We start from the raw sequence: 19312 nt of genomic DNA, 5'->3' as shown, positions 1-19312 counted from the left end.
GATGATAAAAAGATTGTGAGGGCTGTTATGTTAGATTCAGTGCGTCTTTTGACATTATCGATCATAGTCTGCTGCTGGAAAAACGTATGTGTTATGGCTTTACACCCCCTGCTATATTGTGGATAAAGAGTTACTTGTTTAATAGAACACAGAGAGTGTTCTTTAATGGAAGCCTCTCCAACATTATCCAGGTAGAATCAGGAAATCCCCAGGCTAGCTGTTTAAGCCCCTTTTCTTTTTTCAATCTTTACTAACGACATGTGGCTATGTATGCAGATGACTCAACACTATACATGTCAGCTACTAAAGCAACTGAAATGACTGCAACACTTAACAAAGAGCTGCAGTTAGTTTCAGAATGGTTGTCAAGGAATAAGTTAGTCCTAAATATTTCCAAAACTAAAAGCATTGTATTTGGGACAAATCATTCACTAAACCCTAAACCTCAACTACATCTCATAATGAATAATGTGGAATTTGAGCAAGTTGAGGTGACTAAACTGCTTGGAGTGACCCTGGAATGTAAACTTTCATGGTCAAAACATATTGATACAACAGTAGCTAAAATGGGGAGAACTCTGTCCATAATAAAGCGCTGCTCTGCCTTCTTAACAACACTATCAACAAGGCAGGTCCTACAGGCCCTAGTTTTGTCGCATCTAGACTAATGTTCAGTAGTGTGGTCAGGTGCCACAAAGAAGGACTAAGGAAAATTGCAGTTGGCTCAGAACAGGGCAGCACGGCTGGCCTTTAAAAGTAAACGGAGAGCTAACATTAATGATAAGTATGTCAATCTCTCATGGCTCAAAGTGGAAGAGAGATTGACGTCATCACTACTTGTTTTTGTAAGAAGTGTTGACAAGCTGAATGTACCGAGCTGTCTGTTTTAACCACTAGCACACAGCTCGGACACCCATGCATACCCCACAAGACATGCCACCAGAGGTCTCTTCACAATCCCCAAGTCCAGAACAGACTATGGGAGGCGCACAGTACTACAAAGAGCCAAGACTACATGGAACTCTATTCCACATAAGGTAACTGATGCAAGCAGTAGAATCAGATTTTAAAAAACAGGTTAAAATACACTTTATCCCTAATAAATACAAAGCTACTGCCACCCCTATTCATTTAGCTCTTTCCTAAATTGCCTTTGTTCAATCATTTGACCTGGCTTATCAACCCTTCTCTCAAAGTAGTTCATTTTAGAAATGTGGGTGAAAATATCCCTTAATCTCCCCGCTAGCGGATATGAGAGTTTGGGCCAGTAACTAATAGGTCGCTGGTTCGAATCCCCGAGCCAGCGAGGTGGGAAAATCTACCGTTCTGCCCTTGAGCAAGGCAGTTAACCCTCAACAGCAACTGCTCCTCGGGCGCTGAAGGCATAGTTGTCGATTAAGGCAGCCTCCCAAACCTCTCTGATTCAGAGGGGTTGGGTTAAATGCACATTTTGGTTTAATGCATTCAGATGTGCAACTGACTAGGTGCCCACCTTCCCTTTTGCGAGATGGACCAGCCTGAAGCTAAAGAAGAATATAAAAGCCTTACACGCTGTGAGTATTCTGTAAAAGCCACCTTTGTTATATATGAGGGGAGGTCCTCGGGACACACATGAATACATAGGACTGTGGACACACCAAGCTTGAGCAGTAGCTTGGTCTTACCAGGTAAATGTTGAAAGAGTTCTGTATTTGGAAAACTGATTGTTAAAAATTATTTATAATTCATTGAATACTTTGTGCTCACAACAGAATCAAATGTTAAAGGGCAGCTCAGATGACCAAGTGGCTGAACAACATCTGGTTGACAAACCAGGTTGCAGTGTACATGAAGGAGACCACGATCCAGAGGGCTCAGTGGACCAGACAGAATGGGGCCAAGACAGTCGAGACAGTCCGAGAGTATCCTCAACTGTGAGATACTCCAGGCATGGTGTGTTCCATTTTTTACAAAACTTTAGACTTGAATTTGATTGCTGTAATTAACTAGCCTGGCTGACATGACCCACAGCACTGTTTTTTTATTGAACTAGGCAAGTCAGTTAAGAACAAATTCTTATTTACAATGACAGCCTATGCCAGCCAAACCCAGACAATGCTGGGCCAATTGTGCAGCACCCTATGGGACTCCCAATCACAGCCGATTGGGATACAGCCTGGATTCAAACCAGGGTGTCTGTAGTGACACCTCTAGCACTGAGAGGCTGTGCCTTACACCGCTGCGCCACTCGGGAGCCCTGTAAGTCTAAGCTGTTGGGTGGGGGGGGTGTTTTAAGATGGTCATACTATGGATCATTTAGCTATTTGATTATGAATTTTAGGACCACTTTAGATATCAAAAAATAAGAAAAAATACTTTGATAAAATATTGAATTTGTCCTTTACTACTATAGCCCAGAGAAATGCATTGAATAACACATACATAAATGCAAAAGCAAAGACAGTAAAAAAAGAAATCATAAGGAACAAGGTTTGATGTGTTTGTCCTATATCTAGGAGATATAAGAACGCTCAGGATATATTTGTTCGTTTTTTTACACATTTAACTAATTTTTTGGGGGTAGACACATAACTACCTTTATATTTCCATACATTTTTTAAAACAATTATCAGTTACCTTCAGACAAGTCTCGGTATGTCTCATGATCTGACAAACACCGTTCTAGCTCTGCCACCTTTCACCACAGATGCGGAAGTGATCATTGGCAGATGCGGTGGATTGAGACATGTGTCTATTTGTCAATAACACCCCGCACATTGACTCTGTACCGGTACCCCATGTATATAGCCTCATTCTTTTAATTTTATTGTGTGACTTTTTTATTTTTGACTTTAGTTTATTTGGTAAATATTTTCTTAACTCTTTCTTGAACTGCATTGTTGGTTTGATTTGATTTGAAACTGCATTGGGTGTGAATACGGTGTGAACGTGGATCTGAGCAAGTGCGACGTCATTAATGTTTGTGAATATGTACTGTATGTAAATGTTAAGTTGTCCATTGTAAATGTATGTTTTTGTTTGTCAAAAAAACAAAAAGTGAAATAAATGATTACTAAAAAAGTAATTGTCTGCTTTTCTACAGATTGCTCAGGACTTCTACATTGTAAACCCGGACTGCTGAGGGAAACTCATTGATAACTGCATCGTGTTCTTCAAGGACAATAATCTTCACTTCGCCAGCCCAGAGAGAAGCATGCCCAAGATCTTCTCTTCGAAGTGCAGGTATAGTTTGAAATGACCCTGCTGGTGGTGCCTCAGATGCTAATTTATTTTTAGCCTGAAACAATCAAGTTATTCACGAAACATTCTTCTCTCCAGATTCACAAGGTGACATCGCTTTAAAGACGTCTGCCAGTGGTCCTCCCAACACCAGTCTACAAGATAGGCAGGAAGACATTCTGAGCCAGCTTCAATGAGACCAGAAAGTCCTTCATTGACTTGCAGCCTATAGGTTTAAATAGTGGATAGGCATATGGAGAATAATGGGGAAATTATTTGATGGCATTTTGTAAACCTTGAAAAATCTGTTTTACGCATAACTGCACACGCCAAGAAGTTAGGAAGGTTTCCATCAAATTTGCGACAGACTTTCATGCGAATATTCTGAAATCAGCATAAAACAATATGCGTGTTTTCTCACCGGAGATGTTTCCAGCAAACTGACTTTTTGTGGATAAAAGGGTGTGCATGACGATGTAGTGCACATAAAAAAGCTTTTGCAGTTAAATTCTCATAAAATAAATAATAAAATACAAGGTAAATTGGTTTCCATCGAATTTTCAACTCTACCAATGGTTTTGTCACAAACTGTTGTGTTAAATAGCAATTGATTCTTTCTAAAGTCTTCGAAAGCCAAGTTACTAAACAGATCACTGATCATGTCGAATCCCACCGTACCTTCTCCGCTGTGCAATCCGGTTTCCGAGCTGGTCACGGGTGTACCTCAGCCACACTCAAGGTATTAAACAATATCAAAACCGCAATCGATAAAAGACAGTACTGTGCAGCCGTCTTCATCGACCTGGCCAAGGCTTTCGACTCTGTCAATCACTGTATTCTTATAGGCAGACTCAACAGTCTATGTTTCTCAAATGACTGCCTCGCCTGGTTCACCAACTACTTCTCAGATCGAGTTCAGTGTGTCAAATCGGAGGGCCTGTTGTCCGGACCTCTGGCAGTCTCTATGGGGGTACCACAGGGTTCAATTCTCGGGCCGACTCTTTTCTCTGTATATATCAACGATGTCGCTCTTGCTGCGGGTGATTCCCTGATCCACCTCTACGCAGACGACACCATTCTGTATACATCTGGCCCTTCTTTGGACACTGTGTTAACAAACCTCCAAACGAGCTTCAATGCCATACGACACTCCTTCCTTGGCCTCCAACTGCTCTTAAACGCTAGTAAAACTAAATGCATGCTTTTCAACCGATCGCTGCCCGCACCCGCCCGCCCAACTAGCATCACTACTCTGGACAGTTCGGACTTAGAAAATGTGGACAACTACAAATACCTAGGTGTCTGGCTAGACTGTAAACTCTCCTGCCAGACTCATATTAAACATCTCCAATCCAAAATTAAATGTAGAATCGGCTTCCTACTTCGCAACAAAGCCTCCTTCACTCATGCCGCCAAACATACCCTCGTAAAACTGACTATCCTACCAATCCTCGACTTCGGCAATGTCATTTACAAAATAGCCTCCAACACTCTTCTCAGCAAACTGGATGCAGTCTGTCACAGTGCCATCCGTTTTGTCACCAAAGCCCCATATACCACCCACCACTGCTCTCGCCGGCTGGCCCTCGCTACATATTCGTCGCCAGACCCACTGGCTCCAGGTCATCTATAAGTCTTTGCTAGGTAAAGATACGCCTTATCTCAGCTCACTGATCACGATAACAACACCCACCCGTAGCACGCGCTCCAGCAGGTATATCTCACTGGTCATCCCCCAAAGCCAACACCCCCTTTGGCCGCCTTTCCTTCCAGTTCTCTGCTGCCAATGACTGGAGACTTGGAGACTTATTTCTCCCTCACTAAGTTTAAACATCAGCTATCTGAGCAGCTAACCGATCGCTGCAGCTGTACACAGCCCATCTGTAAATAGCCCATCCAATCTACCTACCTCAACCCATATTGTTTTTATTACCTTTTTTACTTTTTTGCTCTTTTGCACACCAGTATTTCTACTTGCACATCATCATCATCTGCACATCTATCACCCCAGTCTTAATTTGCTAAATTGTAATTACTTCGCTACTATGGCCTATTTATTGCCTTACCTCCTCACCCCATTTGCATACACCGTATATAGACTTTTTCTATTGTGTTACTGACTGTACGTTTGTTTATTCCATGTGTAACTCTGTGTTGTTGTGTTTGTCGCACTGCTTTGCTTTATCTTGGCCAGGTCGTGGTTGTAAATGAGAACTTGTTCTCAACTGGCCTACCTGGTTAAATAAAGGTGAAATATTTTTTTTTTTTAAATGTGCTCACTCTAGTCTTGTCACATGCACTCTAGCCAACAGATTGCACATACAGTGGGGGTAGACTATATTATTTTTATTTGTCAAACGGCAGTCAAGCATCGATCATAATGTCACCAGAGTAAGGCACTCGATATTTACTTTAAAAGGATCATCAAGCTCGTCACCTTCCACTTTCATCACCTTGTGAAGTTCATCATTTATTTAATCTGTATCCTAATAAATTGCATGCTTTTCCGAGTGGAAGTGGGAGGACCACACAACATATCATCGCCTGGCTCCCAAGTTTACTTCGATGTGATGGTTATTATATATTTTGAGCATAAAGGAGTTTCCACAGCCATTTCTCGCACAGTTAATTTTAACGACACAAAAAGATCACACCATGTCGAATTAACAAATTGTCTGTAGGCATTTATAAAATTGTTTCATGTTTCCATCAGCCCGGTTGTGACTTCTTTTATGCAGGTAATTCATCAACAGGAAATGGGTGGATGGAAACATGGTTACGGTTGTGTAAATGAACCTTTGAGCCCCCGGACCCCAATTAATTAAAGATGTAGGCATCAAACAGGGATTGTGTGTTGAATGGCTATAAAATATACAAAATAAATTGTGTGGGATGGCATTGTCAGTGTGCCTCCATGCTTTGCACAAGTCCTCATATTCTAAAATCAAATGATTTCTCTAACAGGTTGGGACCAACGTGGTTGAGTACCTGCACCAGGCAGAGGTGACCAGACTTTACCCATTTGTATTGGCTCTTGGGGACTGCTCACAAGTGTTTACAGTCATTTGTGGACCGGCATTGGAGAAAGGTACACTGCTTGGGGAACTGGATGTGTTCTTCAAGTCCTATTATGTGTTTGATATTAACTTTCCCACTGTGCTCCAGCATGGGAATTCCTACAGACCACGGTGTATCAGCTGCCAGGAACAGAATCCCCCGTAGTAAGACTGTTGCGAGAATGTTTTTTTCCACTGAACAATAGTGGATAAGTATCTGCTCTTGTGTGTAGTGTGAGAAGTGACAGGAGGAAGCACAGCCCAAAAATTAAAACGCAACATGTAAAGTGCTGGTTCCATGTTTCATGAGCTGAAATGAAATGAAAGATTCCTGACATTTTCCAGACGCACAAAAAGCTTATTTCTCTCAAATGTTTTGCACAAATTTGTTTACTTCCCTGTTACATCCCTGTTAGTAAGCATTTGATCCTTTGTCAAGATAATCCATCCAACTGACAGGTGTGGTATATCAAGAAGCTGATTAAACAGCATGATCATTACACAGGTGCACCTTGTGCTGAGGACAATAAAAGGCCACTCTAAAATGTGCAGTTTTGTCACAAAACACAATGCCACAGATGATTCAAGTTTTGAGTGAGCATGCAATTGGCATGCTGACTGCAGGAATGTCCACCAGAGCTGTTGCCAGAGAATGTAATGTTGATTTCTCTACCATAAGCCGCCTCCAACAGTGTTTTAGAGAATTTGGCAGTACATCCAACCGGCCTCAATACCGCAGACCACATGTAACCACGCCAGCCCAGGATCTCCACATCCGGCTTCTTCACCTGTGGGGGGTGGTGCTGAGGAGTATTTCTCTCTGTAATAAATTACTTTTGTCTGGAAAATCTTGTTCTGATTGGCTGGTCCTGGTTCCCAAGTGGGTGTGTATATGCCATCCTAGACCCACCCATGGCTGCGCCCCTGCCCAGTCATGTGAAATCCATAGATTAGGGCCTAATGAATTCATTTAAGTTGACTGATTTCCTTATATGAACAGTAACTCAGCAAAATCTTTTAAACTGTTTCATGCTGCGTTTATATTTTTGTTCAGTATATATGTTGCCATTTAGTAGATGCCTTTATCCAAAGCGACTTACAGTCACGGGTGAATACATTTTACGTGGTCCCAGGAATCTAACCCACTATCCTGGCATTGCAAGCGCCAAAGCTCTACCGACTGAGCTACAGAGGACAGATGAGCCATGAGTGTCTCAGTCCAATGCTAATATGCTCTTAAGGCGCTATTTATAGCTCTGTTAATGTGCCTGCTTTTTGCCTACAGTACAGTATGTGGCTCATTTGCCTTTAGGGAAAGGGGGACATCTAGTCAGCTGTACAACTGAATGCATTCAACTGAAATGTGTCTTCCACATTTAACCCAACCCCTCTGTATCAGAGAGGTGCGGGGGGCAACCATCTGTGCCTAGGGAACAGTGGGTCAACTTCTTCGGGATCGGTGTCCCATCCACGGAACGGTTGAGCTAACGTAGGCTAATGCGATTAGCATGAGGTTGTAAGTAACAAGAACATATCCCCAGACAGACATATCTGATATTGGCAGAAAGCTTAAATTCTTGTTAACTGCCTTGCTCATGGGCAGAACAACAGCTTTTTACCTTGTCAGCTCAGGGATTCAATCCAGCAACCTTTCGGTTACTGGCCCAACTATCTAACCACTAGGCTACCTGCTTTAGATCAACTACCTATGTAAGAATGCTGCTCATTGACTACAGCTCAGCATTTAACACCATAGTACCCTCCAAACTCGTCATTAAGCTCGAGACCCTGGGTCTCGACCCCGCCCTGTGCAACTGGGTCATGGACTTTCTGACGGGCCGCCCCCAGATGGTGAGGGTAGGAAACAACATCTCCACCCCGCTGATCCTCAACACTGGGGCCCTACAAGGGTGCGTTCTCAGCCGTCTCCTGTACTCCCTGTTCACCCATGACTGCGTGGCCATGCACGTCTCCAACTCATTCATCAAGCTTGCAGACGACACTACAGTGGTAGGCTTGATTACCAACAACGATGAGACGGCCTACAGGGAGGAGGTGAGGGCCCTCGGAGTGTGGTGTCAGGAAAATATCCTCACACTCAACGTCAATAAAACAAAGGAGATGATCGTGGACGTCAGGAAACAGCAGAGGGTGCACCCCCCTATCCATAAGTTCCTCGGCGTACACATCACGGACAAACTGAAATGGTCCACCCACACAGACGGCGTTGTGAAGAAGACACACCAGCGCTTCTTCAACCTCAGGAGGCTGAAGAAATTTGGCTTGTCACCAAAAACACTCACAAACTTTTACAGATGCACAATCGAGAGCATCCTGTCGGGCTGTATCACCGCCTGGTACGGCAACTGCTCTGCCCACAATCGTAAGGCTCTCCAGAGGGTAGTGAGGTCTGCACAACGCATCACCGGGGACAAACTACCTGCTCTCCAGAACACCTACACCACCCGATATCACAGGAAGGCCAAAAAGATCATCAAGGACAACAACCACCCGAGCCACTGCCTGTTCACCCCGCTATCATCCAGAAGGCGAGGTCAGTACAGGTGCATCAAAGCTGGGACCGAGAGACTGAAAAACAGCTTTTATCTCAAGGCCATCAGACTGTTAAACAGCCATCACTAACATTGAGTGGCTGCTGCCAACATACTGACTCAATCTCTAGCCACTTTAATAATTAAAAATTGATGTAATAAATGTATCACTAGCCACTTTAAACAATGCCACTTTATATAATGTTTACATACCCTACATTACTCATCTCAAATGTATATACTGTACTCTATACCATCTACTGCATCTTGCCTATGCCGTTCGGCCATCGCTCATCCATATATATTTATATGTACATATTCTTATTCATTCCTTTACACTTGTGTGTGTATAAGGTAGTTGTTGTGAAATTGTTAGATTACTTGTTAGATATTACTGCACGGTCGGAACTAGAAGCACAAGCATTTCGCTACACTCGCATTAACATCTGCTAACCATGTGTGTGTGACAAATCAAACTTGATTTGATTTGATTTACTGAAGTTACTTTCTGGTACGCTTTCATTCTATCGCAACGATTTATTTTAAATACAAATGTTACATTTTGGGGATTGTGAAAAGTGTTTTATGAATAAATACAGTTATTAGTAATGAGTCATTAGCCCAAGTCCTTAGAAGAGAGCCCTTCAACTGTAATATCTCATACTTGTTCAGTGTAACAATGTTTTCACTCGACCCAAATATAGACCATTATTGCATGGGGTGTGTGTGTGTGTGTGTGTGTGTGTGTGTGTGTGTGTGTGTGTGTGTGTGTGTGTGTGCTGTCACCTAAAATTATTGAAGTGTGCCAGTGAATGTGAATACCTATTGATTGGCTCTGGCACTGTCTGATAGACAGATCTGTGTTAATACCACTTAAGACAGACAGTGTCACGCACGCATGCTTTGTTTTTCTCAGATTGTAATCTGAGTGTGCACATCAAGTTCAATGTCTTAAAGTAATGATGGACTGTTGTTTCTCTTTGCTTATTTGAGCTGTTCTTGCCATAATATGGACTTGGTAGGCCTATTTTACCAAATAGGGCTATCTTTTGTATACCACCCCTACCTTGTCAAAATACAACTGATTGGCTCAAACACGTTAAGAACAAAAGAAATTCCACAAATTAACTTTTAACAAGGCACAACTGTTAATTTAAATGCATTCCAGGTGACTACCTCATGAAGCTGGTTAAGATAATGCCAAGAGTGTGCAAAGCTGTCATCAAGGCAAAGGGGGGCAACTTTGAAGATTCTAAAATCAAACAAATATTTTGATTTGTTTAACACTTTTTTGGTTATTACATGATTCCATATGTGTTATTTCCTAGTTTTGATGTCTTCACTATTATTCTACAGCGTAGAAAATAGTAAGAAACAAAGAAAAACCCTTGAATGAGTAGGTGTGTCCAAACATTTGACTGGCACTGTATAATTCATCAAGATTCATGATTCATCATATATCCTTGGCACCTACTGTGATAAACCTAAAACGAGTCATGGTACATAGCAGTCACCCATCTGACACGTTACTAATGCTGAATGCATTTTAAAAAGGGCTAAGGTTAAACAAAGAAAGAAAATAAACTCAACCCCAAATCTTATTAGAGACTGATGTGGATTAAAATGTTTTTTTTAATCACCTAACACTATTTTTCCATCCTCTATTGTACACACAATATCCCTTTATTTTGCAAAACTAGGCCACATCTCTACTACAACCACGTTGATGAACATAGGTGAAAAGAGATGTTGTTGTGAAGAAAAGACTAATGGAACCTTTTGTTTCCACCGAAACGTTAGGGTGAACACCTCTGCATTAGGGGAAATTGTGAGCTGAAGTATCAGAACAGTAATCAACAACATAAGATGTCTTTCATGGTAGCAGCTTCTGTGTCTGACTTGATGGTTTCAATTGAAAACGTGAGTGGAAGTCATATAGACTGAGTGGAAGAATCTCTCTCACGGAAAAAAAGAGGCAGACGTATAGCCTATCCACAGGGGGAAGCACCGACCCGGCGTCAGTGTCTCTGTCTTTATGTACTTTCTATACATCCTGATACTTTTGTTCTTGCTGAGTCATAGCTCATGCAAGTGTATTAACTTTTAAGAATGGGCAAATTGGCATTAAGATAATGTAAAATGTTCAAAGGTTTTATTTGCAAGACATAAACGACAACCAAATTTAACACAATGCACATTGTACAATATTTTGCATTATTTTGCCAGACTGGCAATGTTGTCACATTATCTTTCTTCTAAATCTGAACCAGACACAGGAAGGAAGTAGTAGGCCTATTTCTCAGAAGTTTGTCAGTAGCCCATTTGTGAAAATAACATCATGTGGATCTCCCAGAGCAGCAAAGAACAACCATTTTGTTGATAAGGAGGCAAGGCAAAGTAATAGGCCTACCTAACATGCTTTTCCATAATAACAGATTACATGGGAATCAAATATTGACCATATTTTGGCATTTTCAAACAGGTGTTTGAAGTTGTTTTTGGTTTAAAATACATTTATTCTGAGTAGCATTGAGAATAATTGCAGCATTTCGACAGACAGATTTCTATCATGGCTCCCCCAAGCTTGGTGTTTTCACCAGGGAAGAGAGACTGCTGTCCCCACTTTCTTCAACTGGCCTCCGACACATTGAGTCCTGGGCTGGGGCAGAATGATAGAGTTAGAATCCACAAACCAAACAAAGCACAAAATATACACACACGACATTCCAGATTTGAGAGCCTATTAAACTCAAACGACAACACACATAATAGCTAAAGAAACTAAAATAACACTTCTCGTAATCATTTTGTGACTTCGAGTTTCACTAACAGTAGCGCATACCTGTTTTGACACCCGGATTCTTGTAGTTCTTGATGCAAGGAATGATGACCAGGTTGCAGGTCACAGCGGTAAGTAGAAAAGTAAGCAGCAGGACAATTCCAATGAGTGGCATTACTGGAAGACAGAAATAAGGCATTAGTCATACAAAGCCATACTGTAGCACAATGTTTTACACGGATGTATAATGTGATGCCCTAGAGTCAAGAACAGCATGCAACCTTTGCCATAGTCTGGCATTGAGGACTTGGGACCAGCGAGGGCTGGTGTTACAGTGGGGACATCGGGATGACGAGATGACCCTTGGCTCTGGTTCTGGATCAAGGACTTAGATACAGTCTGGATAGAGCCAGAGGGGGAAGTGGGCTGCATGGAGGGGAGGGTCTTCCCGTCTGACTCTGACTCTTCATTACAGATTACATCTGACGTCGTAGTGCCTGGATTCTTCACTCCACTTCTACATCTAAGACAGAGACAGATACATAGCCATGAGTCAAACTACAGTTAAAGTGATTCCAAATCAATTGCAGAGTATGACAAAAAGTCCAGCATTATATTGTAAATGTAAGGAGACTGCTTGATACATCAGCAAATAGCAAAAATCAGACAAAGGCTTGTAAGTTTTTCTACATACTCTCGCCATTTCGCACACGTAGAGTCCTTTTTGGTGGTAAAGAATCCATGCTCACATTCACGGCATTTGTGTATTATACCTGAATCAAGAAATTAGGCAGCATGCCAGTTATTTACAGATGTACTCATCAATCCACTGAAAAGCATCAGTATTATGTGACTCCACTTTACCTGATTTGTCCAACCCAGAACCCATGGCACACTTGCATATCGTAGAGTCTTTGACACTGTTAGTGAATCCATCACGACACTGACATATAGCATTAGAAGTCTTTGTGCACAGTGATATTACCTCACTCCCAGAATCTGCATAGAAACAATCATATCGTCTGTGGGTTAGACTGGCATATTTTATGGCCATTTAGATTCAACTCGAGATTTGGTGTGGGATCATTATACATTTAAAAGATGTCCTCTTCTGTCACGATTTACACATCACTGGGTTATTGTTTACATAATGTATTCGTACTGATTCTAACTTCTTATTGCATAATCATGTCTTACTCTCATCGCAGGAGCTGCAGGGTTGACATTGCTGAGATTCATTTGGTACTGCCTGGAAGTTCCCGTCAGGGCACGGTTCGCAGCTGTTTCTTCTAGACCTACTTCTCCTCTCACCTTGATAATATCATTCACATTGTTGTCATTGTACTGTAATTGTTCTTAATATCGGACAGAGTCATTATTTCATTCTAAGTGTCAACAAATTAGAAGTAACCTTAATAGTATCAATGGTAAAGAAAACATATTCAAGATAAGTCTGCATCTACATTCGTCCGCATCGCATAGTGGAGTATGATTCCCAGCAAAACAATAGCCCTTAATATTCATGAACATACTTTACCTTTTTTGCATTTATAATCAGCCTCCACAGGATTTAAAAATCCATTACAAATAAAAACACATAAATAGACGAGCACCCAGGATCTAGACAGGATCATCATATCACTCTCCCAATAGAAAAGATAACTCCTGTCTGCCAACCTGTAGAGAGAGGGTGTAAAACTGTATGAAAGCTACTAGGGTGATGAAATCTCCCTTATATCTACAGTTTGTATCGATATTTGATGTGGTGTAGTTCAGCTGTACCATGTCTGCGTTAACATTCCGTGATGAATCATAATTTCCTGTCCCTCTTAAGTTATCCCCGCCCCAAGAGTGGTAAACAAATTATATTTCTATTGTTCTTTCAACTGAAAATCCTCTGTCATTCAAGATTCATTATATTTCCTTCAGGTCACTTCCACTCATATAGAATTTTTTGTTTTACTCTTTGTTTCTGAGAGGTAATCAGTTACCAGTTACCTGTCCAAAATTGTAATCAGTAACATAACATTTGGGTTACCCAAACTCAGTTGTAATATGATTACATTCAGTTACTTTTAGATTATTAAGAGGCATTCGAAGAAGACAAAAATGGATGTTACCAATTGAACCCATCTATTGCAGGATAAATCAATGTTAAAGTTTACATAGCTGGCCACATATGGATGTTAAATTTTACTTTATGGGTTGGTTATGTAGGCTTCTTCTAACCCATCACTTTCTACTACATATATGATAAAATTATATATTTACATTGAAAAACCAGTCTATCAGAATTCCAGTCATTCCAATAAATGTTAGAACCCTTGATCTTCAAGAATAGGACTTGGAAATATGGATGTATAGATTAGCCAAATTGTTTTACCTGAGCAAAACTAAGGACTTATTAGCCAGCCTTACTCTGTTGTTTTTGATTTTGTCATCATGGAGGACTGACTGGGCTCATTGATTCTAGTTGAAAAGTAAATGCTGCGCTCATGGAATGGCATGCTATGAGCGCTACTGAAAAGTGCTATTTACATGTGAAAAATGTATGCTATATACTGCATTTGCTATAGGCCAATTGTTAAATGTTTTGTTGGTGACACTTTGATATCTTGATAATCCACAGATGAAACACTAACAAAACGGCACCCCACCTCTGTTTTGGTAAAAAGCTGAGGGATGGGCCTGGAGAAATGTAACCACTCTCAGATTAATAGACAGAGCTATGGATGCAAGGACTGACTATCCATGATATAAAAATTATTGTTTTAACCATGTTATGAGGCTATACAGTGTTTGTTCACATTTTAGAGAAAAACCACCTTATATTTTGTGTTCTCATGGAGTGTGACAGTTGAATTAAGCTCATGAGGCATTTATAAGTTATATTCTTCAATAATCAATGTATATATATATATATATATATATATATATATATATATATATATATATATATATATATATATATATATATATATATATATGTATGTATGTATATATACATACACTACCGGTCAAAAGTTTTAGAACACCTACTCATTCAAGGGTTTTTCTTTATTTTTACTATTTTCTACATTGTAGAATGATAGTGAAGACATCAAAACTATGAAAAAGCATATATGGAATCATGTAGTAACCGAAAAAGTGTTAAACAAATCAAAATATATTTAATATTTGAGATTCATCAAATAGCTACCGTTTGTCTTGATGACAGCTTTGCACACTCTTTGCACGCTCTTGCACACTCATCCACCAATTTTCACAGAGAGACACAGAGGTACTGCGGTATCATCCACTGTGTTAAAGTCATGGGCTGATCAAAGCAATAAAAGCTCTGCATAATAATACAATGCCTTAATAATGCTACTGATAATATGCTATCTGGTATGACTAGAAGGAAGGAAACATTCACATTTATTTCAGCATTGTTGCATAGTGATATAATTAAGCAATAAGGTCTGAGGGGGTGTGGTATATGGTCAGTACACCACGGATAATGGCTGTTCTTATGCACGCCGAAACGAGGAGTGTCTGGATACAACCCTTAGCCGTGGTATACAACCCTTGGTATACAACCCTTAGCCTGTGGCTCAGTTGGTAGAGCATGGTGTTTGCAACGCCAGCATGGTGTGTGCAACGCCAGGGTTGTTGGTTCGATTCCCACGGGGGGCCAGTACAAAAAAAAAAAAAAAATGTATGCATTCACTACTGTAAGTCGCTCTGGATAAGAGTGTCTGCTAAATGACTAAAATGTAAAAATGTGGTATACATACCACCAACTCCAGAGGTGCCTTATTGCTGTTACAAACTGGTTACCAATGTAATTAGAGAGCTAAAAATAAATGCTTTGTCATACCAGTGGTATACGGTCTGATATACCACAGTTGTCAGCAAATCAGCATTCAGGGCTCGAACCACCCAGTTCATAATGTTCTTTATGATGAGGTTCTCAAGTTAACATGTATATGTACAGTATTTGCAGGAGAGGGTTAGGATTATGTCAAGATTGGGGTTTGGGTTATGGCTAGGGTTCAACCGGGGTGTGGACATGAACCTAGGGTTATGTTTATGGCTTGGGTTAGGGTTACTGCTTTAAGTAGAATGTATTGCCATTTTAGGGTTTGTATTTTTATCTCACTTTCTATCCTACTCCTCTTTGGACCAGTAAGGTGCTGAAGCTTGGCTCCACCTGGCTCTCTCTTTGACACACGGTGGTTATTATTCTGTTAGATGAGCCCATGGGGAACAGGTAAGGATATGGCCCTGTACATTTCTTCATTTGATCATCATGTAACACCAACCTGCCCCTGTTTATGTTTTTCCCTATGAGACAATGAGGAGATGGCTTCTGGGGAAATACATATCAGTGACTGTGGGCCTATTAACGGAAACTGTGCTGTTTAACCATATGTTTTGCCTGTAAGTTCAGGGAGTGCCAGTCTTTTGATCGCTATTACAGATGGAAATAACCACATTTCTTGCTAATCTGCAAGATAGACCTACAACCACGCAACTTCCTGGGGAAGAACACTCAAACTTTGGTGTTTTCTCTATCAGCCATTGTTAAAATTCTGATGTTATTCTTTGATTAGCAAAAGATAAAGCACATACAATCAATCAACCATCCACACAGGAACATCTCAAATAAAACATGCCACCGAATGATAGAGTATTGTAATCTTGTCGTCCAACGTCTATATAGCTCACCTCAAAGCAAAACCGTTAAAAAAATAGTATAATAACAAATGAACAAAAAGTAGAAACAGAGGTGTATATCCTTGTGATTAAAGGCAACAATCTGGGATATGTACTGCTGCAGTGCAATAGTCTTTTCAACTGATAAATACCCATTGATTCTTGATGAATACTTATACATTCAAATTAAAATAAATACAAATCAACAGTTATAAATGAATACTGTAAATGCCTTATGCTGCATTTACACAGGCAGACCAATATTGATATTTTGCCACTAATTGGTCTTTAGACCAACCAATCAGATCAGCTCGTTTGCCGATAGTAGGGCACCCTTGGCGAAGCTGCCAACAACCGGATGTATCCAGTTTTCAGGGATACAGCTAATTCAACCTAGCTTACTTTTCCCCTGAAACCGGATGTGAGAACTTCGCTCAGGCGTTTTCTTCACACCTGCTACGTTAGGTTAATAATAGGGCAAAAGAGCAGAATTTAGCTGCCTGTGTAAACGCAGCCTTATGCATTTCAGAAAGTAAATGGCAAGGTTGTAGGTAGGTTCTGTTTTTGTTGTCAAAAACAGAAACAAAGTATAGCTTCAAAATACATTTACAACTGTCAATTACATCAATGTGTCAATCTCATTTAATATATTATTTGTAAGCACAAGGTCTTACGTATACTGAACAAAAATGTAAACACAACATGTAAAGTGTTTCATGATCTGAAATAAAACATCCAATACATTTTCCATATGCACAAAAAGCATCTTTCCCTAAAATGTTGTGCACAAATTTGTTCACATCCCTGTTAGTGAGCATTTCTCATTTACCAAGATAGTCCATCCACCTGACAGGTGTGGCATATCAAGAAGCTGATTATACAACATGATCATTACACAAGTGCACCTTGTGCTGGGGACAATAATAGGCCTCTCTAAAATGTGCAGTTTTGTCACAAAACACAATGCCACAGGTGTCTCAAGTTTTGAGGGAGCATGCAATTGGCATGCTGACTGGAGGAATGTCCACCAGTGTTGCCAGATAATAGAATGTTAATTTCTCTACCATAAGCCGCCTCTATCATTGTTTTAGAGAATTTGGCAGTACATCCAACCGGCCTTACAACTGCAGACCACGTGTAACCTCGCCAGCCCAGGACCTCCACATTCGGCTTCTTCACCTACGGGATCGTCTGAGACCAGCCATCTGGACAGCTGATGAAACTGTGGGTTCGCACAACCAAAGAATTTCTGCAGAAACTGTCAGAAACCGTCTCAGGGAAGCTCATCTGCATGCTCGTCGTCCTTGACCTGATTGCAGTTCGGCTTCATAACCGACTTCAGTGGGCAAATACTCACCTTCGATGGTCACTGGTACTCTGGAGAAGTGTGCTCTTCACGGATGAATCCCTGTTTTAACTGTATCAGTGTGTATGGTGTCATGTGGGCGAGCGGTTTGCTGATGTCAACGTTGGGAACAGAGTGCCCCATGGTGGCGATGGGGTTATGGTATGGGTAGGCATAAGCTACAGACAACGATGGCAATTTTAACACGTAGAGATACCATGATGAGATCCTGAGGCCCATTGTTGTGCCACTCATCCGCCACCATGTTTCACCATGATAATGCACAGGCCCATGTCGCAAAGATCTGTACACAATTGCTGGAAACTGAAAATGGCCCGTGTTCTTCCATGGCCTGCATGCTCACCAGACATGTCACCATTGAGCATTTGTGGGATGTTCTGGATCGACGTGTACAACAGCGTGTACCAGTTCCGCCAATGTCCAGAAACTTCGCACAGCCATTGAAGAGGAGTGGGACAACATTCCACAGGCCAGAATCAAAAGCCTGATCAACTCTATGCGAAGGAGATGTGTAACGCTGCATGAGGCAATTGGTGGTCACCAGATACTGACTGGTTTATCCAACGCCCCCACTTTTCTTTTAAGGTATCTGTATCCAACAGATGAATATCTGCATTCCTAGTCATGTGAAATGCATAGATTAGGGTCTAATGAACACATTTCCTTATATGAACTGTAACTCTGTAAAAGCTTTGAAATGGTCGTATGTTGTATTTATATGTTTGTTCAATGCAGGTGCAGGGATAGATGGTGTTGCAATTTAAGATTTTCTCACTACCCATTCACCTTTCTTTTTGGTGACCAAAATGTGCAATCCACACTCCAACCTGTGAAAGGCAGCAATACGCAACACAGCGTCTAGTCGATAGGCGGACGGAACTATCGAGGAGGAGACGAACGAAAGATGGCGGAAGCAGATGATGATGTGGATTCTGAATACAATGATGGTAGAATCAAGGAGAATTGGAGTATTGTCCAAAAGAATGGAGAACGGAGAAAAGTAGTGTACAGTGATGAGAATGACCCTTCGTATCTAGTAGGAGTACGGTTTGCTAATGAGGAGAAGCTGAGCAGAGTACCAATCTTGAAGAAACCATTTGAGTTATCCAAACTGGTGGAGAGAGTACTGGGTAAAGTGAAGGCTGTGAGGATCACGAGAGGTGGGCTTGTTTTTGATTTTTTTTTGTGCTTCTGCAGATCAGAAGGAATGCACGTTGTGTTTTAACCGATTTGATCAGTTTGAAGTGTCGTGTGTGTCTCTTCGGAACAGGACACCCTCAGGAGGGTTATATCTGGCATCTCTCGGGAAGTCTATTTTGAAGTGATGAAAAATAGTCTCTCCCTACTCAAGTGAAGTTAGGGTATATTAACTACAGAGTCAGAGCATTTATCCCAAGACCAATGCAGTGTGATCATTGTCAAGCTTTTGGTCATGTATCAAGTGTTTTCAGAAGGGAGAAGCCGAGATGTCCAAGTTGTGGAAAGTATCATATTATGTGTTATAAAAGTGATGAATATGTGACGTTGCAATTGTGGTGGGAACCATGATGCCACGTCTTCCGATTGCACCACAAGGGTGAAAGAGAATGAGGTGGCCAAATTCAGGGCTGTACAGAGCATTTCATATGCAGCAGCTTTGAAA

The 19312-nt window shown here is 41.0% G+C and overlaps 1 protein-coding gene across 2 annotated transcripts; it reads right to left on the bottom strand.

The window, feature by feature from the left end:
- Window positions 1–10957: 10957 nt before the first annotated feature.
- LOC115150963 (tumor necrosis factor receptor superfamily member 4) lies at window positions 10958–13413 on the bottom strand. Of its 2 annotated transcripts, none has more exons than XM_029694827.1 (7): window positions 13144–13410; window positions 12804–12917; window positions 12471–12605; window positions 12301–12379; window positions 11888–12129; window positions 11670–11783; window positions 10958–11486 (listed from the first exon to the last, which is right to left on the bottom strand). In XM_029694827.1, exons 1-7 carry the CDS (start codon window positions 13241–13243, stop codon window positions 11395–11397), a joined length of 876 nt encoding a protein of 291 aa, XP_029550687.1. In that variant the 5' UTR covers window positions 13244–13410; the 3' UTR covers window positions 10958–11394. The 2 variants fall into 2 exon arrangements, with proteins under 2 accessions (XP_029550687.1, XP_029550688.1); XM_029694828.1 differs by having other exon boundaries at window positions 11394–11481; window positions 13144–13413.
- Window positions 13414–19312: the final 5899 nt, after the last annotated feature.

Source organism: Salmo trutta, chromosome 16 (assembly GCF_901001165.1).
Source record: "Salmo trutta chromosome 16, fSalTru1.1, whole genome shotgun sequence".
In the NCBI taxonomy this organism is placed as follows: domain Eukaryota; kingdom Metazoa; phylum Chordata; class Actinopteri; order Salmoniformes; family Salmonidae; genus Salmo; species Salmo trutta.
Note: the sequence above shows the minus strand (reverse complement) of the source record. Positions and strands in the feature narration are given on the sequence as shown.

Coding starts and splice junctions, on each gene's coding strand:
- LOC115150963 (XM_029694827.1), bottom strand. CDS start 13,243: ATGATGATCCTGTCTAGATCCTGGGTGCTCGTCTATTTATGTGTTTTT. Junction 12,606..12,803: donor CTGCAGCTCCTGCGATGAGA/GTAAGACATGAT, acceptor GTTTCTATGCAG/ATTCTGGGAGTGAGGTAATA. Junction 11,784..11,887: donor AATGCCAGACTATGGCAAAG/GTTGCATGCTGT, acceptor TCTGTCTTCCAG/TAATGCCACTCATTGGAATT.